This window comes from Acanthochromis polyacanthus, chromosome 3 (assembly GCF_021347895.1).
Source record: "Acanthochromis polyacanthus isolate Apoly-LR-REF ecotype Palm Island chromosome 3, KAUST_Apoly_ChrSc, whole genome shotgun sequence".
NCBI lineage: Eukaryota > Metazoa > Chordata > Actinopteri > Pomacentridae > Acanthochromis > Acanthochromis polyacanthus.
In genome coordinates, this window is record NC_067115.1 from 41,606,524 (window position 1) to 41,626,887 (window position 20,364).

A 20,364-nucleotide genomic window follows, 5' to 3' on the forward strand; every position below is an offset into this window, starting at 1 on the left:
AAACACTTTAAACATTTATTTTCAGTGGAAGTTTATTTTGCCAGGACTAAAGACAAATTAAATGAATAGTGAGATATACGGTGTAAAACATTTAGCTGATAGCAGGTTTTCCTTGTAAATACAGTTTATTTGCGCTGTAGTAATTAGAGTGCAGATCATTTTCATCAACAAAGGTGAACAGACATTCTGAGAGACAGCAGCAGCATTCCTTTCATCTTACATGCTGTATCGTCTTCCAGGACACCCGTGGTGAAAGCCAGAGAATCTGTCACATATTTCAACACAAGCATGTCGACAAATCTGAGCACATATACTTGTTGTGTTAAAAGGAGCTGACTGGGGTTATTTGGTACCAGAGGGAGCAGACACATGCCCATGTACGCACAAACATGCACTTTTCTGTTCATCAGCATCATTAAGCAGACAAGTGAATTCCAGTGTTTCAAGTTTTGGTTTTATCTGACATGCTGCTCTGGGGAATTAGGGAATGAGGGTTGGAGAAGCAAATCTGCTTAAAACAATGTTTTTTTTAGTTCACTAGTGCAATGAAAAAACTGTTAATGCTTTAAAAAAATAACAACAACAACGTCAAAACATTCAGTGAAATGAACCCAGACGCTGTTAATGGATTGGATTAGATGCCATTTGGTTACTTCATTGTCTGTTTGTTACATGCACACCTAATTATTAATGTAGTTAAACTGAATAAAGTAAAACCTTTTGAAGTGATCATCTATCATGCCTGATAGCAACTAACAACTCTATTTGCTGTAGAAATGCTTCGGAGTCTCATTACATAATTCACTTTACAATGTGCATTATAATCCAATCGAATGTGGAATCAATAATAGATAATTATCCTAACATAATTTGACACCAGTGTGAACCCCAATGACAGGGTGCTGATATTTATATCAAAATATTTATTTTTGAGAAAATATCAGTGCCACATCTTGGATGGACAGCTGTGGTAATAAAATCTCACACATCACATACCCACACTCTGAATCACAACACAGACATTAACACTAAATAGAATTGGTCAAGTTGTGTTTTCTCTCTGATGCATCTCTGTGTGCCTGATATCTCTCTCATCTTTACATCTGTCTCCAGGTATACTGTACAAGGGGAACGGTGAGAATATTTTCATTTCCCAGCAGCCCCCTGTCATCAGCAGCATCATGGGTAAGTAGGCCACAGATTTAAGTGTTATTTGGGCGTGAATATTTGTTATTAATGTTAATCAGGTCATTGCATTGATGCATGAGGCACTGTTAAAAATATAAACAACCGCATACACACACACACACACACACACACACACACACACGTATACATATATATATATATATATATATATACATACACCACCGTTCAAAATTTTTGGCGTCACCCAGGCAATTTCATGTTTTCTGTGAGAAATCACACTTTTATTCATAACATAACATAACATGACATAACATAACATAACTGCACAAGGTTTTTCTAATCATCAAGTAGCCTTTCAACACCATTAGCAAACACAATGTAGCATTAGTTGCTGGAAATGTTCCTCTGTACCCCTATGGAGATATTCCATTAAAAATCAGCCGTCTCCAGCTAGATTAGTCATTTAGCACATTAGCAATGTTTGCACTGCATTTTGATTCATTTAATGTTATCTTCATGTATACACACACACACACACACACACACACACACACACACACACACACACACACACACACACACACACTACCAGTCAGAAGTTTAGAGACACACCTGTATATGTATTCTTAAGCCTGTAGTCTCAACATGTGTACATTCATGTGTACTCTCATTTAGAGAAGATGTAAGATTTCTTGGATAAAAATGTGCTGTTCAGTTTCTTACATGACAGTATCTAGAGGCTATCAGAGGAATTGTAACTTGTTCTTTTTCTCCTAGGCTTTTCCTATTTCCCTAGTTTGCTTACAAAAACTAAGAGCAAATGTAGAAACACTGAGGTTGAAAAAGTTGTGAATTAAAGCAGCAAACTGTAAAGCAGATGTCTTTTTGGGCTAATTGTTTTATTGAAAAATCACAGCCACATGCAATATAGTCTCAGTCCATGCCTTATAGGAATCAAATGTTTCCTCATTTGAGTAACTTTCTGTGTGTCACAGCACTATTAACATGTATATGCAACTGACTGTATGAGATTTACAGGTGTCTTTACCAAATCACCAGGAATTTACTAGAGTCCAAGACAGAGATGCCAATAACTGATTTATGCTGAACCGACTAGACTAGACTATGCACAGTAGCAGGAGTGTTGCCATCTTTTTTCCTTCTCAATCATGCACTGATGGAAAAGCACTTTACAACATTTCCCATTCGCTCACACTCACACACCAGGTGCAGCAGGGCTGGCATGCAGGGCACTCGTCTGCCGTCGAGGGCAACTTGTTTTGAACAAGGACACTGAAGCCTGGGATTGACCCGAGCAGTATATTTGTCTATATTGTGAATAACACATAGGTTAAAACTTAGTTTTGATCAAATGCTGAAAAGATTTTCACCATTTCATAGTACAAAATAATTGTTGTAAACAGTAAAATTGGATTTCAACATCACCTCCTAGGAAATGGACGTCGCCGCAGTATCTCCTGCCCCAGCTGTAATGGACAGGCAGAGGGCAACAAGCTGCTGGCGCCCCTGGCTTTGGCTTGTGGAGCAGATGGCAGCATTTTCGTTGGAGACTTCAACTACATCAGGAGGATCTTCCCCTCTGGGAATGTTACCAGTGTCATGGAGCTGAGGTACGAGGGAGGGGGGAGGCTGGCTGCCACTGCTGTTGCTGCTTCTGCAACTGGATCAAGGATTTGAACCTTATCCAGAGAATACATTTTCTAGTGCCACAGAACCCACTGAACTCACACTCCATTTTAAAACAAAGCGTTGCCAAAACCATTTCATCCAGGTTTCACCAAGGTCATTAAATGCATAAATGTTGTTGTGTTTGAGTTAAACAAAATAATTGTTAAAATGAACTGATTGACTTGAGAGTTTTTGGTTTTTTAATTAAAACCTAGTCTTTACAACCTCTCAGCCTCAGCTTTTCTGGGCATCTTTCCCGCCTGCACTCAACTGTTCATCTCTGCATCATTGCTGTTGGAAGACTTTTAGGCATTAACTGAAAACACAAAAAAGAGATGAATAGATATGTGGCCAGATTGGACATTTTGCCACCACAGAAATAAGCATTTGAGCACTTAGTGTTTAGCCAAAGTGCTAAAAGATTAAATGATGCTCTGAATCGAGAAGGAAGTCTGATTTGGTGTCCGGAATTTATAAGCATGCTTCTTCTTGAATGTTCGTTTTTCAGCTTTCCAAATCTAACATCCATCTGAAATCTTCTGTCCAACTGACTTCTGTGAAATACAATTCAAGTTTTACTTGTGGCTTCTCTTCCAGTAGCTTTTACTTCCGATTTCATCTTAATACCTATCAAGAATCAATCTGTCTACTAACTCTTGTTTCTTTCTGTTTTCTTGCCCTTGCTTGCACTGTATTAAAGAAACAAAGATTTTCGACATAGGTAAGAGTCACTAACCCTTTGGAAGTTTTGACCTTCTTTTCTTTTTTCCACTCTCAATTTAAGTTTAAACTCTGGATTTTCATCTTTATTTTTTGTGTGGCTTTTATTCATGTCTCTCATGATAACATTTTTGCTTAAACAAGTAACTGATGAATAAACTAAAGAAAAACTAAAGTAACTAAAGAAAAGTCAAGTGTTGGTAAAAAAGTAGCCTTGACATTTGGTACCATCAGAATAAAACCCACTCATCGTACTTTTTTGCCTACTTACTTTTTGTCTCTCTCACTCTCCTTTCCTTTCACTCTCTAATCTTGACACGTGTTCACACAAAGTCGAGCCTATTCTTCTGCTGTCAGCTCAGATGAACAGCACAATCATCACTTTAGCAGCAGCCCCTAGCAAGGAGACCCTGCAAGGAGGGAGGTTGGCGTAAGGGGGTGGAAATGGTGTTGGGCGAGGTTACTCATCTTCTTTTTTCTCTCTGTTTTACATTTCAGTCTCTTTATCCGTCTCTCTCTCTCAGATGCATTACTTTGCATTCTTTCACGGTCTATAGTTGTTTAAGACATACAAGCACATACTCTTTCCACATAAACTTAACATAATCATAGTTTACACAATTAAAACAATATGTACAAAATATAAATTAATTAAAGTGACATTTTGGATGCAATTTTTTTCTGGATACTGGGAAAATTAAAACATGCAATCATCAAATTATACTGTAGGTAATAGTTTGAAAATGGTCTTTTCTATTTCTTTGACTTTGACTACTTCAGGAAAATGTTGATAAGACTTCATAAATGTTGTTGAGCAGCATTATATTTATCTGTAATATTACTCCGCCAAGGAATGCGAGTTATGTGATGATCGGCATACATTTGTCCATCTGTCTGTCTGTTAGCAACATTACTCACAATGGATTTAGATGAAATTTTTGAGGGAAGGTCAGAAATGACACAAGGATGAAATGATTCAATTCTGGCATTGATGCAGCTTATAGTCTGGATGCACAGATTTGTTAAAGATTTCTGTATCATCACAAGATAGCGTCACGGTGTCACTATGACAAGTGAACGCTACATCAGCTGCCTACTGACAATCGCATGATTGCAATTCTGTGACGACGTACCGCTTTCTCGCAATGAAACAGCTTTCACAAATCTGTGAATCAATACTATAAGCTGCATCACTGCCAAAATCGATTCACTTGGTTGTTGTGTCATTTTTGACCTTCCCTGGGTAGGGAATAGTAAATATAAAGAATAACATTGAATGAGAAGATGTGCCCAAACTTTTGACTGGTAGTGTACGTATCAGCAACTGACATAAGTGTATGAAAAATACTGTACAAATTAATTTTCCAGCCCGAAACCCAGCATTGCATTCTTTATTCCAGCTTCCTCAGCATATCGATGCCAACTCTGTGTTTCAGGCTGACAATTTGCTGCTCTGTCTCATCCCTTCATTTTATCATTCCTTCCTTCTCAAATTGCACTTCATCCAAGTCTGTCTTCTTTTATGTCTACGAGTGAACATACAGCACAGCAGTGCCATACCTCAAGCTTCTTTTTAACTGAAAACACAGTGATTTGATTCACTTTTTGTTTATAGTTTTTAATTAGATTTCACTTTTTAATTAAAACAATTTCTTCTGAGAATCACGTCACTAAGTTTTTTCCAACCTTCGGCTCTCCCTTCATGTTTAGTCATTCACAATGTGTTTTCTTACTATCCGTCCTACCATTTCTCACTTCCCATTGCCTCTATTGCTTAAATCCTTATTTTCCTCATTTCATTTTTTCCCTCAATTTTCCTGTTCTTGCCTGATTTCATCCTTCTTTCTGTCTTTATTCTGTCCTGTGCCCTGCATCCTCTCCTCATTCTATGATTGTCTTTGTTTCTACTTACTACTTCTCCTTTTTCTCTCCTTTTGTCTGTCTACTGCTGCCCTTGCTTCTTTCTATTTCTTGTTCAGTCACATCTTTTAATATGCCCTGGCATGTTAAGATGATCAAAATGCCATCCACATGTCAAGTTCTACCTCGGGCTGTGTTTCTGCATTCAGCTGAACACAGACACACACTCTAAGGCATGTCTTAAATAGGCCTTGTCATCAAAAACATCCTCACAAGTTCTTCTGTTGGCACGTGGGAATATACAGCTGAAAACTCAACCTCATTAAACGTTTCGAAATTATAAAAGTGGAGCCTGAGTCGTCAGGATGCCATTGTGTTTAATTAATGGGATGAGTCTTGCAGTCAGGTGGACATAGCTTTCATGCTACATTCTGTCTAAATGACCAGGTCAGTCGATTTTGTGAGTTTTGTGAAGTTCGTCCTGACAGTACTGTATTTCTGGGTTTGCCTTCTCCGTTGTGTAGTCTGTCTGACGCCTTGGAACATGTCAGTGGTGTTGCTTTGACTCTTCCAAATGTTTTAGTGTTAATTTGATTTTTAAGCATAACTAAAGATCAAATGAAAGCAAAGGGCCATGCTTATCAGTCCATAAGGGCTTCACAAGCACAGAAAATCACTTTCATTCACACAGGCTCAGTGTGTCTATTTATAGCCGTCTTAATTAACAGCCTGTGATCATCTGCTGATTATCACCAACCACTGAGACTTTAGGCCAGAGGCGAGTGTAAACGTATATATCCATCCCTGCGTGTGTGTGTGTGTGTGTGTGTGTGTGTGTGTGTGTGTGTGTGTGTGCGTATGTTTGATGGATTTTGCGTGACAGTGTGGCAGGCATTATCAAGAGTGTGTCACAGACAAGTGATGGCCTATTGCACCCACACTGCTCTGTCCAGACTGACAGACAAACCTATTTTTAATGTTCTCTCCCACAGAAAGACTCATTCTCACTTATCACACCTACACTTGCATCTCAAGTGAGGAGTCCTAAACATATACACTGAAAACCTACTCTCACACTGTCTGCCTTCTGTTCCCTCTCTGTCTCACACATGCCAACACACCACCCACCGTGGAACTCCACTGGCAGTAAATTAACAGTTTCTCAACTTTCAAGTCATCAGCCTGCCTTTTGTTCATTACTTCATCAGCACGAACTCTAGAAAGTTTCCATCATTTCCCTGTCGTCATTCCCCGTTGCTGCTGATTTCATCCTAAGCGTATAACCCACTGGTCAAATAGTGAAAGCTGGATATTTTATTTTCAAAAGGCACCCTGTCTTTTTCAGTGGAGATTATATTCCTGTTAATATTTTGAGTCAGAATTTGGATCACATGATGACATTTTGGCAGGGTGAACTGGAAGCAACCATCATCAAGCGCACATGGAGGATTTTAGTGACTGTCATTCAAGGGTGAATGCTCTCCATGCAGATGTAGATGCTGACCTTGTTTTTTTCTTGTTCTGTGTTGTGTTTGTTACCCACTCCTCCCTTTTGTCTGCCACTGCCCTTTGTAGCAACAACCCTGCACACCGTTACTATCTAGCCACCGACCCAGTGACAGGGCAGCTATACGTGTCGGACACCAACTCACGACGAATCTACCGGCCCAAGATGCTCAGCGGCGCTCGTGACCTCATCAGTAAGCATGAGCTTCCCCCGTACAGAACCGTGTTGGCAGAATGAATAGAACAAGTTCTTTTAGTTGATAATGCGGTGTTTTCACACACAAAGTCAATACAACTGACATTCTTCAATTCTCTTCATTACGTGTGCAGGTAATGGAGAAGTAGTAGCTGGTACAGGTGAGCAGTGTCCTCCATTCGATGAAGCACGATGTGGAGATGGAAGAAAAGCTACAGAGGCACAACTGCTGGGACCAAAAGGTACAAACACAAACATGCACGGACAAAAGAGATGAATAAAAATGTAAAATAGTTATTCAGTTTTTTTTAACCTACTGATTCCACTAAGGAAACTGCCATGATGCACATGGTCTTTAGAAATTTATACAGTCCTCTCCAAAAGTATTGGAACAATGAGGCCAATTTCTTTATTTTTGCTGTAGACAGAGAACATTTGGGTTTGACATCAAACAATGAATATGAGACAACAGATCAGCATTTCAGCTTTTATTTCATGATGTTTACATCTGGATTTGATGCACAACTTAGAAGACAGCATTATGTGTAACAGAACATTAATTTTTTTGGTGAGCGAAAGTATTGGAACAGACAAATGTAAAATCGATTCAAGTGAATAAGACTTCATATTTACTTGTAAATCCTTTGCCTGCAGTAACTGCATCAAACCTGTGGCCCACTAACATCACCAAAATTTTGCATTCTTCTTTACCGATGCTTTTCCAGGCTTTCATCGTATCCTCTTTCAGTTGTTGTGTGTTTTTTGGGGTTACTCCCTTCAGTCTCCTCTTTAGCAGGAATAATGTGGCTCTATAGGGTCTAACTCTAAAACCGTCCACTTACTGCCTCTGATGAATTTCTTTGTTGTTTTGGCAGTGTGTTTTGGGGCACTATCTTGCTGTATGATGAGGGATCTCCCAATCAGTTTGGTAGCATCTTTCTTTAAATTGGCAGACAAAATGTTTCTGTCGACTTCTGAGTTCATTTTGCTGCTGCCATCATGTGTTACATCATCAATGAAGATTAATGAGCCTGACCCAGAAGAAGCCATGAAGCCCAAGCCATGACATTACCTCCACTGTGTTTCACAGATGAGCTTTATATTTGGGATCAAGAGCAGATCATTTCTTTGTCCAAACTTACGCCTTTCCATCACTGTGGTAAAGGTTCATCTTTGTCTCATTGGTTCATATAAACTTTGTCCCAGAAATTTTGAGGCTCATCTCTGGACTTTTTGACAAACTTCAGCCTGGACTTCCTATTCTTCTTGCTATTGAACGGTTTTATCTTCTGGTGTAGCCTCTGTACTTTTGTTCATGAAGTCTTCTGTGAACAGATTGTCATAACTTCCCTCCTGCCCTCTGGAGGTTGTTGCTGGTGTCACTAACAGTTGTTTCAGGGTCTTTGTTTACAGCTCTCACAATGTTTCCGCCGTCAACTGCTGTTTACCTTGGTGTACCCGTTCTACGTCTGTTCCTTCGTACACCAGTGGTTTCTCTCTTCTTCAGGACATTCCAAATGGTAGTACTGGCTATGGCCAATGTTTGTGGAATGGTTCTGATTAATCATCTCCTCTCAGCTTCATGAATGCTTGTTTGTCACCCACAGACAGCTCTCTGGTTTTCATGTTGGCTACACCTCTAACTATAGATGCAGGCAAAACCCAAATCTGAAACTGAATGTAGACATTGAGCGCTATTTATTGTTTGAGTAATCAATGTAATAGGACACACCAGAGCAACAAAACACACCTGCATTGTTTTCTTGACTGACAAAGAGGGACCTCAGCTACCACAGTCATGTTTTGGGCCACGTACTATTGTGACTTTGTGTGTTAGATCTAATAATGCCCCTGACCGTAAATGTGGGTAATTAATTGGATTTATCTTTTCCATTAGTGTTTGGGATGCCATCACTGCATGTCTCTACATTTTCACTAAACCTTGCTCACATTTAATCTGTAGCCCCACTGAGCTACATACAGCAGGGTCTTAGCTGAATAGCAGGACAGACAGCACTGTATTTAACTGTGCCCCTGGAAAAACAACTCTGTTTTTGAAGTACGTAGAAAACTGAAAATTCATAACTATGATATACCGTCTCACAATTACAAGATCCATAAATATTTATTATTTATGGGAAAAGGTATGTGTTTATGAGTTATCACCATTTGAGAAGACGAGCATTATATCATACTTTATCAAGATTTTAGTACCTCTTTGGGTTCATATAATGGGAGTTAATATGTCACAGGCCATTTTTGGACAGTGCTTTGAAAAGAGTAGATATATGTTGCCATGGATTCAGAAAATAACACTGTGGACTGCAAGTTTAGCTCTTAGTGCTGTCAAAAAAAAGCAGCCCCAAAAAGAAAAAGCAGTCCAAAATTAGATGAAATGTGTCACTCTCATAGGACCACTCTGAATCCTTTTTCATCTCATCTTACATGTCATCTTATATCTGTATGTAGGCTTTTTGAATGTGTTATAGCCCTCAAGTCTTCAACTGTTCTGACAAGTGAAAAATTGTGATGTATATTCACCGGTGGCCTTGTAAGTTAAACTCAAGTCTTGCTCTGTGGTAGGAATGGTTTCAGGGCCAGTCCAACTAGCAAGTCTAGTCAAATCAACAGACTCCTTCACTGCTCCACGTTTCCATTTGATTGCAGCAACTTGCAAATGTTCAACAACAGACTAATCTCTCTGACAAGTCAGTTTTGGTGGTGAACTTTTTATTGTGCTTCTGCACAGATTTTGGTGGCTCGTACAATGATTGAAAAAGCTGGAAAGACAGTTGAGTTTGTGATACATTATCAAAAGGTGTGGAAGGTTCAGTAATCAACAGTCTACTCACATCTTTCCCTGGCCTTTAAAAGCAGTGGACTCTCTGCCACAGCACTCTGACAACATGCTGAAGCAAAGAACAGTCAGTGCCCCTAAAAAGAAACTGGTGCACAATCCCCACAAGCCAACACACACAGCACCTTAAATGAAAGAAGGTTGGGAGGAGATGACACATTTGGTTACAATATTGTTCTGTTTATGTAGAACAACTGTTGTCTTTGAAGGAAACAGTAGGAAATTGATGGTGAACCGCAGAGACGTGTGAAATGTTGGAAGCCAGTTTCTAGGATTTTATCCCTGACAACTGTAGCAATTTTGTATGAGAGTGCAGTTATTCACAGTACAACCATGTTTAGAATTCTAAAAATTTTGTCATGCTTGAGAGAAAGAGAAAATCAAATCGGCTAAAGTATCATTTGCAAAATTGGTTCTGAAGCTTTCAAATAGGATCTTTCTGGACATGCAAGATTCTACAAAATATCTCGTTGTTGAGCTTTCATTAAACTCAGCAAGTAACACTGAAAAATATTTAGCATCTCAGCAATCTTTAACTTGTTGGGCTTTACTACCATCAAAACAGAGTAAACCTGTGTGAATATGGACATGGTATGTGTCAAATACATCAAACATCATCAACACATTCTGAAACATTTTCAGATTTGATGTTGACTCATTCTATAAGTATATAGTAGCGATGTTACAGTAGTGATGTATTTGTCTGTTCACGAAGAGACATTTGGTTTAGCATGAAAAAGAATGTGTCCTGTGAGCCAGAAAAGTATTGTCAGAAGAATTATAACAACTCACTTGCAATCCCAGAATGAAAAGTCTGTGATCAATCTGGAGAATTTTAGCAGTGTATGTTTCTTCAGTGACAGGGGGAGTCACTGTTGTATTTGTAATTAGTTCTTTGTTGTTGTTGTCACAGGGATTGCGGTTGACAAAAACGGACTGATTTACTTTGTGGATGGAACTATGATCAGGAAGGTGGACCGGAATGGAATCATCTCCACAGTGCTGGGCAGTAACGACCTGACCTCTGCACGACCTTTGACCTGTGATACCAGCATGCACATCAGACAGGTAACATGCAAAGAGTATTTAAAGCTCCAGAAATGGACTTTTGCCTGCCCCTTCTGAGAGTAATGACACAAGCACTGTCAGTCCGTGCTCGTGAGATATGACTACTGGATTATTCAGAGAAAGTTCCACCCTTCCAAAGTTTTAAGCCATTATGTAGGTAGCATAAATGCAATAGCTACTTAGCCTTCGCTAAATATTTTACAAATACCCACCTATCAAGGAGCAGTAGGGTGGCATATGTGTCCTCAGTGCCTTCTCTTTCAGCGCTCCCCGAGGAAAAGCAACGCCAGTGGTAATCTGTGTTTGTCACAACACTATAACAGTGTTACACTTTTACTGGAACTAAATATTTCCACTAAATGTGAATGTTTTTCTTGTTTTGTGTGATGGCAGATAGTACTGTGAAATAGAAAAAGGAGTATTAAAGTAAGGGTCTGTAGCTGACATGCCATCAGAAATATAGAACCCTTTAAATCTTAACAGAGCATAGATGTAGACTGGTGACATTTACTGACTTTTCCTTAATTTATCTCAGACTGAGAAGGTGGGGGAAAGGCAAGAAGGAATTAGAGACTGTGTAAGAAAAGAGAGCGTACTTTTTTGGGTTTTATACCTTATTTTCAGAGTGACAGTGTGCACTAAGATCAACTTAATAGGAAAAAGGTGGAAAAAATACACACATGCACAGATACAAACACCCCTACTTACTGACAAACACACACACACACACACACACACACACACACACACACACACACACACACACACACACACACACACACACACACACACGTTAAGAATGCTTCATCTGTTTTTCTGGAGATCCAATACTACAGGTGTACGTGACTTGAGGACTATGTTTTGTGGGCAGAGCTGGGTGGTGAGACTATTTCTTGTTATCTGAACTCTGACCATGTGTCCGTCTCTGCAGAATGTAGCTCAGTTTGACTTCTAGCAGATATCCCGTTTACTTCTTGAGTGCACTTGTGGAAAGAAATGAACTGGCAGCCCACACATTGTCAGGTCACACAGCTCCCTGTAAAGATTCTTATTATTCTATTTTGTAGTATTTACAATTTATAACAAGTTAATGTGCTAAAAACTTTTTGGCTAATCATTCTAATGTGTGTGCATTTTAGACTCATTGTGTGAGTAGACCAGTAAATAGTGTGTGGGTTTACAAACTGGTTCACGCATACATAGTTGGATCATTTTTAAGCTGAAGTGAGGTAAGGGTGTTTTAGCAGGTGTTAGAATTGATGTGTAATTAAAAACAAGACTGGTAAGACTATAATGAGAATGCAGGCTAAAGGTAAGGGATTGCCTGAACCAGTTAGAAGCCAGACTTTTAGACTTCATGAAGATATGGAAGTGTAAAAGAGCATCAGTAGACTATTGAGCTGAAGCCAAAACGTGGCTGCAGCAGAGCAATGATCCTTTTTACCAATAACTGAAGCTGAAGTGACCATCCTTGAGAATCTACACCACATACAATTCACTTTTAATGCAAAGAATGCATTGAAAAACAGACCCTAAGTGCTTCTGACTTGTGGAACTGGTGTTTCAGTTTGCTCAGACAGTGCAAATGACTTTGCATCTACACACTGTCTGCCAACGATGAAACATGGAGCTTCTGGTGTGCAGATATGGAGCTGCATTGGTGCACAAGGCTGATATTCATAGATGGCATTGTGAAGTTTGTATACCCAAATAACAAATGAAAAAGGTCTCTCCTGTGTTTACAAGTTTTAAGCCCCTTCTACAGAAACCCCTGGTTTGTGGACGCTAGTGTCAAGTCAATGTCTTGTGAAACAACTTACTCAGGTCTTTATTGGGGTCTTGGGGTTCTGTGTGACTGGCTTTGTGATATCAACTTTAACCTAATGATGATTGAACCAGGTAATATATTAAACTCTCTCCTCTCCTCTTCTGTCTGTATATCCAGGTTCGTTTAGAATGGCCCACAGATCTAGCCGTCAACCCCATGGATAACTCCATCTATGTCCTGGACAACAACGTTGTACTGCAGATCACTGAAAATAGACAGGTATTATCTGTACCAGTGATTAGAGCTGTCTATTTTTTTTACAGATATCCTGCTCCATGTGCTGCTATTTTGTTTTTCTTACTTTTGGAGTAACATACACTACTATCCAAAAGTTTGAAGTCACTGAGAAGTATCCTAATTTTTGAAGGAAAAATATTTTTTCAGTGAAGATAGCATTAAATTAATCAGAAATACAGTCTAGACATTGTTAATGTGGCAAATAACTAATTTAGCTGGAAACGGCTGATTTTTAATGGAATATCTCCATAGGGGTACAGAGGAACATTTCCAGCAACCATCACTCCTGTGTTCTAATGCTACATTGTGTTAGCTAATGGTGCTGAAAGGCTCATTGATGATTAGAAAACCCTTGAGCAATTATGTTAGCTCATGAATTAAAGTGTGAGTGCCCATGGACAACATGAAATTGTCTGGGTGAGCCAAAATCTTTGAACGGTGTTGTAAGTACATGAAGTAATGAAAGAGCATCATTCTGCTTTACCAAAACAACAAATAGACATTGTTACTCAGTCTTAAGAAAATACATGTACTCACGTGTTTGTGTCTGTTCAGGTTCGTATCGTGGCCGGTCGTCCCATGCACTGCCAGGTGCCTGGTATAGAATACACAATGGGGAAAAGAGCTGTTCAGACCATGCTGGAGGGAGCTACAGCCATTGCCCTGTCCTACAGCGGCGTCCTCTACATTGCAGAGACGGATGAGAAGAAAATTCACCGTATTCGACAGGTAATCTGTACTTACAGCACATTCAGGCGTACTAATTTCCTAATTATCTGATGAGTTTCCAGCCTCAATAGTAACATAAAATTAGGATTCTGCCTGATATTATATTAAGTGGCAGACTGGAGATGTACCTGTTCTACCCTTAGCTTTGAGCAGTAGTGTCACATGACTATTAGCCTGTGTTATTATCATGCATTTTATCTCATTTTATTTTTAGAAGATGTCTTTTTTATAGTTAAAGGCTGCCTTTTAGTAATTACAGTTTGGAGAAATGAGTGGATGACTTGCAATAAAGATCCCAGATCTGATATGAGGCCCAGATTCAGGAACATTACTCAAATCAAAGCTTTTAGTGTGTGTTTTGGGTGTCTGTGAAAGGTCAGGTTATTGCTTTGCTTTTAAATTCCGTTTCACTTTTTCTATCACTCCACTAGGTGTCTACTGACGGAGAAATTACCCATCTAGCTGGAGCGCCATCCGACTGTGACTGCAAGGTACTACAACACTGTCTCTTCAGTAGGATTGTTGGCCATATGTCATAGTACAGCTGTTTTGTTTGGCTCACCAAAGGCAACTAGGTTTAAACTGAATGCATATCAATCTTAAAATGACGTGGATTAGATTACATAGGAATACATTTTCTAATCTGTCATGGTTATGTCTTACCTGTTTTTTTGTCTTTGTCACTGTCTTCTGTCTTGTAGAATGATGCCAACTGTGATTGCTACCAGACGGGAGACGGTTACGCTAAAGATGCCAGGCTTAACTGTCCTTCTTCTTTAGTGGTGTCTCCTGATGGGACACTGTATGTGGCTGATCTGGGAAACATTCGGATTCGAGCCATACGATGCAACCAACCACCTACTGGTACGTGTGTACAGTATTTTACAGAACTGACTGCAGTATCACTTAAATTATTCAACATTCTATCACTGCTCACTTCTTTCTAAGTTGAACATTATGTCCTGTTATGAACAAACAGAAAGAAATACTCAAGAAAGACTGGGAGATGATATTTACAGATGACACCATATAAACTAAAATGCTGTCTCACAAGATGACTCCCAGACTAGCATGATAAACATCCAAACACACACTGCCAGTTAGTTTTTATTTCACATTAAAGTAAATACTCTGCAGATCAACTTAGAAGCATTGCAATTACTGAGAGGTGATATCATTTTGAATCACTTTTGAATCTTTTGACATTAGGGTGATGTTGTCTTGGTTGCCTTTGGTAATGGTTACACAAATGAGCTGTTGCTGTCCGACTATTTATTGTTGATGTTTGTATTTTAAAAGTTCTGTGTTGTAAGTGTGCAATTAAAATCATCAGCAGAGCTCCAGACAGTTTCCATAGCAGTTATCAATAGTGATCAAACAGAATTCTGAATAGACAATTCTGCATATATGGAGATGGTCATGGCTAATTGTATGGGTGCTGTGATGATATGACATGAGTTTAATAAAGTAAAAAGTTAAATAATAATACTAATAGAAAATGTTTGATTATGCATCCTCAGGCTCTCTGGCGTCAGGTCCCAGCTCCTATGAAGTAGCTTCTCCAGCCTCACAAGAGCTCTATGTGTTTGATGCGAATGGAACTCACCAGTTCACCATGTCTCTGGTTACTGGAGACTACAAATACAACTTCAGTTACAGGTGGGTGGGAAATTAACACAAACATGACTTGAGAAAGATAAAGACGGTAAATTTGCAATTGTTTAAAGGCCCTAAAGAAAATGTTATTTTTGTTGCATCCTGCAAGTTATAATTTATTTCTTCACTCTCTGTGATTTTCTCTGAAAACTTGAGTCACTTTTAGCTTTATTTTCCTCCCTGTATTCCTTCACCCTTAGCAATGAGGAGGATGTAACTGCGGTGACAGACAGCAGTGGGAACACACTCCGTATCCGTCGAGACACAAACAGGATGCCAGTGCGTGTGGTCGCCCCCGACAACCAGGTGAGATGAGCAGGAATTTTGCCATGCTGCCAAACCTAACATGACAGAATGAAAATCACGATTGGTTTTTAAATGCCCAAATCCTAAACGCTTTTAGCTAGTCACTAGCTATAAAATAATTTTGCTTTGTGAGACAATAACTTTAAGAATCCTGTTTTTGATTTTCAGAACAGTCTCACAGAAATCTCACAAAAAACAATTGAAGCACCAGAGTACAGACACAGATTGGTTTTCAAAGTAAAGCAAGCATATACTGATGTTTAGTGTCAGAAGTAAAACTGTACATTCTGTACAAAATATAACGCATAACCATGAACGCCCATGGTTATTTGTCTATTTGCGTGTGTGTGTGTGTCTGTAGGTCATCTGGCTGACCATCGGGACTAATGGAGGTCTGAAGACTCTCACAGCTCAGGGTCAGGAGCTGGTCTTGTTTAGTTACCATGGCAACAGCGGCTTGCTGGCTACCAAGAGCATCCAAATCGGCTGGACTACTTTCTATGAGTGAGCTGTGTTACTGAGTTTATATTTGAGTGCATGTATGTACTGCTATATGAAGACTGATAGACATCCAGCTACAAGTGAATAATTAAATAATCACAATGCTTTTGTAGCATTAAGGAAAGATTGAGATGTTTTATTACTCTTCTGTCATAATAGAATCACGACGTGGTGTGGCGTGACGTGGCGTGACGTGACGTGGCGTGACGTGACGTGACGTGACGTGACGTGACGTGACGGGACGTGACGTGACGTGACGTGACGTGACGTGACGTGACGTGACGTGACGTGACGTGACGTGACGTGACGTGACGTGACGTGACGTGACGTGACGTGACGTGACGTGACGTGACGTGACGTGACATGGCATGACATATGATATGATATGAGCCTGTTCAAGCACTTTTAGTTAAGAAGCTGGCCTTGGACATATGTGTGTATATGTATGTGCGTGTGTGTGTGTGTATTATGCAGATTCAGGTGTTTTCATGTCAGGTATCCACGGTGACCGACCACTGTGTATTTCTCCACCATCACCCCTTCTCCCTCCCTATCTCCCCCTACATCCTTGTAGCTATGACAGCGAGGGTCGTCTGACTAATGTGACCTTCCCTACCGGTGTGGTAACCAACCTCCATGGCGACATGTCGTCAGGGGCTGTTGCTGTGGACATTGAGACATCAGGAAGGGATGAGGACGTTTCCATAACAACTAACCTGTCATCAATAGACTCCTTCTACACTCTGGTGCAGGGTAAGGTGCTTACTGAAGCATGTGTGTGTGACAGAGTACGGAAGAAAGTTTGAGAGACTGTTCATTGTGACAAAATATATTTCATAATCCTACCTAATGACCTTGTCGCTGTTGAACTAAGAGCTACCAGTTGATGTATTTTGGTGATTACTGTAATGATTAGACATCATATTCTGCCTATAATGGAATCCATCTCATAATTACAACTACAGATATCCTGCTGTGAGACTGAAAGCAAAAAAGATAACGCCCATGAAACCAATAACTTAATATTACTCTCTCCCTTTGGAGACACTCATGTAGATTATGCTGCTATATGAAAGCTGTAGAAAGCAGATATTTAATATACTTAGAGGAATTAGTTGAGTAACAAGCACAACTTGAGCTCTGATTGATGTTTTATCCAAACCCAGATTGCACTCATCACTGTTGATTCTCATAGATGTGAAATTGGAGAGCAAAGTGATGTATATAAATGTATTTTATTGTTTTGGAGAAGTTTATTTGTGTGCCTACAGCAAGACAGTCAAACTGTGTCTATTTTCGCTCTGTGGGATGATTTTGGACCAATATTGTTGCGGAAATTCTGCAAAATCCTGATGTTCAGATGTTGCCTTATGTGCAGAGAAAGCCTGTTTAACTTTGTACCTCTGTGTCTGTTTCATAAAAGAGGGTATTTGAGGCTTCCTTCGTTGGTGTGAGATGTAGCTTGGACAATGTGAGAGGGAAAGGCAAAGACTGAAAGCAGAAGTCTCATGCCAAAAATGAGCACTGGCAAACCTGTAGACTGTAGGAGTTGTCAGCATACTCACTGCAGTCTCTGCTAAGCCACCTAACTATACAGCTGATGTCACAGAAAAGCAGCTATCTACACAGCTCAGCTAAAGTCAGATTGCTATATTCAGAGAAAACAGTTTCTTATTCAGTTTATTATTCCAAGTAATTAAATAAGACAGCAGCCAAATCCATTATTGATAACAAAGAAAAAGACAGCTATAGTTGTGAACAAAAAGTTTGCATACAGTTCAGCAGAAGTCAGAGGTAACATCTCATTTTTTGTCTTCAGTGAATGTGATGTGAGGCGGTTGCAAAGCATTGTTTAAATCTCACATTGAACATATTTAATTAGTGGCACTCTGAAATAGGGAAACCGAAGCAGCTATAGTTTTATCGTGACATTGGAAAATAAAGGTTGATGTGATGCACATTTTCTGACTCATGGATTTGTTGATGACATCATTCATGACAATAGCTGGTCATTCTATTAGACTGAACAGCCTCAGCTTGAAAGGTGTGTGTGATGACAGCAAGCAATCCCGCTCTAATAAAACAGCCCTGAAAAAGGTCTTGTTTGATTCTCTGTACTGGAGGTTTGGAAAGCCAAACCTGCAGTAAGTACCTACAGCTAATTCCTAAGAAGTGCAACTTGTTTGGAAAATGACTGAATTCTACAAACACATTTATTTTAAAATGCATAAATGTAGATATAAAGACAAAGTTTTACCAGTAAGGGTCATCTAAACTATTCTGTTACTACTTCACTTTACAAAGCTGTATTTAGTAGGTTTTGTTTGTGCTAATAAAGCTCTCCCTCTCTGTGGATGGTGTCACAGTGAATTATATCAGCACCTTGTGTTACAGTTGCATTTCAAGTATAGTGTCTGCATGTGAAACCTTTTGAGAATACTCTTGAGAGGAAGTGTGCAAGCTGTGAAGTGGTGATTGATCTGTCAATGAATCATCTCTAATAATTCAAGATATAAGAACTACAAAAGAAATAAAAGCGTCCTCATCATCCCTCATCGCTCTGACATTCAAGTCTAAACAGCTAAGAGAAGCTATAATTCACCACTGATGCTCTTGTTAAATCTGAACTAATGAGCCAGTTGAAGTGAGGCCTCGAGTGGCCGGCAGTGATTTCTTTCAGAGTGTACATGTGCCCAGTGTGTGAGGGAAAGCAGAGTAGATTTTCCCCCACAGCAGTGCAGTATTGATTGAAATGTAATAAGTTATTCAAAGCCATTGACAAATGTAGTATTCCTCTCCATCAAGTGCCGTACATTATTTATCACATCGCCTCCTCGCTATCATCTAAACTGCATGGCATTTGTGCAACTGATCTACAAAATGTGAAATCATGTTCGGTTTAGGTGCGGATCAGAAATGGTACACAAATTGATATTGCAGTTGTATTTTTCACAGTGTTGTTGTTAATTGCCGGGTGAAAATTGTGGAGATAATTCCTAGTTTAGCAATCCAGCCCGACAAGGAGAAAATCTAGAAATGTTCCTGCTATTTCCTTACAGTTATAAGTTCTGTATGCTGTATCTCCTTATTCATAACATATTTTACGAAGCTTTCTCATTTGCTGGAAAGCTGATATGGGTAAGAGTGAAGAATGAGCACCACCATGTAGATATCGTACAATATGATACCGCATCAGAAAACAGAACTGCAGTTTGCTCACCTTTGGACAGATTTAAAAGGTTAAGATGTCTTTGTAATAAATGTTGTTTCCTCCTTTCTTTTGGTACAGAACATTTAGAGTGTAGATAGTGTGCACTTAGAAAAGAAATATGGCAATAAATTTAGGATAAAATGCTTTTTCTAGGAAATACTTTGATTAGCAGATTGTTACCTGACGAGGAATCATTTACCAGATGATATGTTAGAGTAAAGTAAGAAGTAAAATGTGAAAATAGTCTAGGGAGTCTCGCTATCTCTGTCTTGCTTGCACACGCGTGGTCATTATCCAGTGAGAGGTCAAGGGGAACTTAATTACAAGAGGCTGGGGGGATGTTAATACCTGCTCTGTGCTCCATTAGCAGGTTCAAACGGCGCCCTCAGAAATTAATTGTACTGCTTCTCTCCTCACGTTTATCACTTCATCTCTCCTTCTCTCTCACACTGCCTTGTTTTCATGTCTCTGTGTTTCTTTTTCTTTCCTTCGCCCTCAGTTCGGTTTACTAATATTGCTGTGTTTTCTAATAAATGTTTTGAAATTTCTGGGACGATGATACGGTTCATTTATGACCTGTCTTTCTCACATATAGACCAGCTTCGTAACAGCTACCAAGTGGGTAATGACCATTCACTGAGGGTCATCTATGCCAATGGGATGGACACACACTACCAGACAGAGCCCCATATACTGGCAGGTATGCAGTTCTGAGCACACCACCCCAATGTGTAATGCATCAGAGGGTTTGAGTCAAAATGATTCTGTTCCAGTTGAAATCGATTCTTAAATGACTTCATCTTGATTTACACAGTACAGTATGCAGTTCCTCTACATGGTAAATGCTTAAG

General features: G+C 39.5%; 1 protein-coding gene across 10 annotated transcripts in view; it reads left to right on the forward strand.

Annotated features, from left to right (window-relative positions):
* The window catches only part of LOC110955016 (teneurin-3), a 753,086-nt gene that overhangs the window by 704,871 nt on the left and 27,851 nt on the right, over positions 1 to 20,364 (forward strand). For 7 of the 10 annotated variants that reach the window (XM_051945606.1, XM_051945604.1, XM_051945608.1 and 4 more), the window contains 15 exons: positions 1,114 to 1,185; positions 2,603 to 2,780; positions 3,539 to 3,559; positions 6,994 to 7,118; positions 7,255 to 7,362; positions 10,891 to 11,045; positions 12,991 to 13,092; positions 13,666 to 13,839; positions 14,271 to 14,330; positions 14,541 to 14,703; positions 15,360 to 15,498; positions 15,696 to 15,801; positions 16,163 to 16,305; positions 16,877 to 17,055; positions 20,109 to 20,213. In XM_051945606.1, the coding sequence (XP_051801566.1) occupies positions 1,114 to 1,185; positions 2,603 to 2,780; positions 3,539 to 3,559; positions 6,994 to 7,118; positions 7,255 to 7,362; positions 10,891 to 11,045; positions 12,991 to 13,092; positions 13,666 to 13,839; positions 14,271 to 14,330; positions 14,541 to 14,703; positions 15,360 to 15,498; positions 15,696 to 15,801; positions 16,163 to 16,305; positions 16,877 to 17,055; positions 20,109 to 20,213 (1,830 nt within the window). The remainder of the gene's footprint in view (positions 1 to 1,113; positions 1,186 to 2,602; positions 2,781 to 3,538; positions 3,560 to 6,993; positions 7,119 to 7,254; positions 7,363 to 10,890; positions 11,046 to 12,990; positions 13,093 to 13,665; positions 13,840 to 14,270; positions 14,331 to 14,540; positions 14,704 to 15,359; positions 15,499 to 15,695; positions 15,802 to 16,162; positions 16,306 to 16,876; positions 17,056 to 20,108; positions 20,214 to 20,364) is intronic. The other 3 variants (XM_051945607.1, XM_051945609.1, XM_022199814.2) reach the window with 1 other exon arrangement.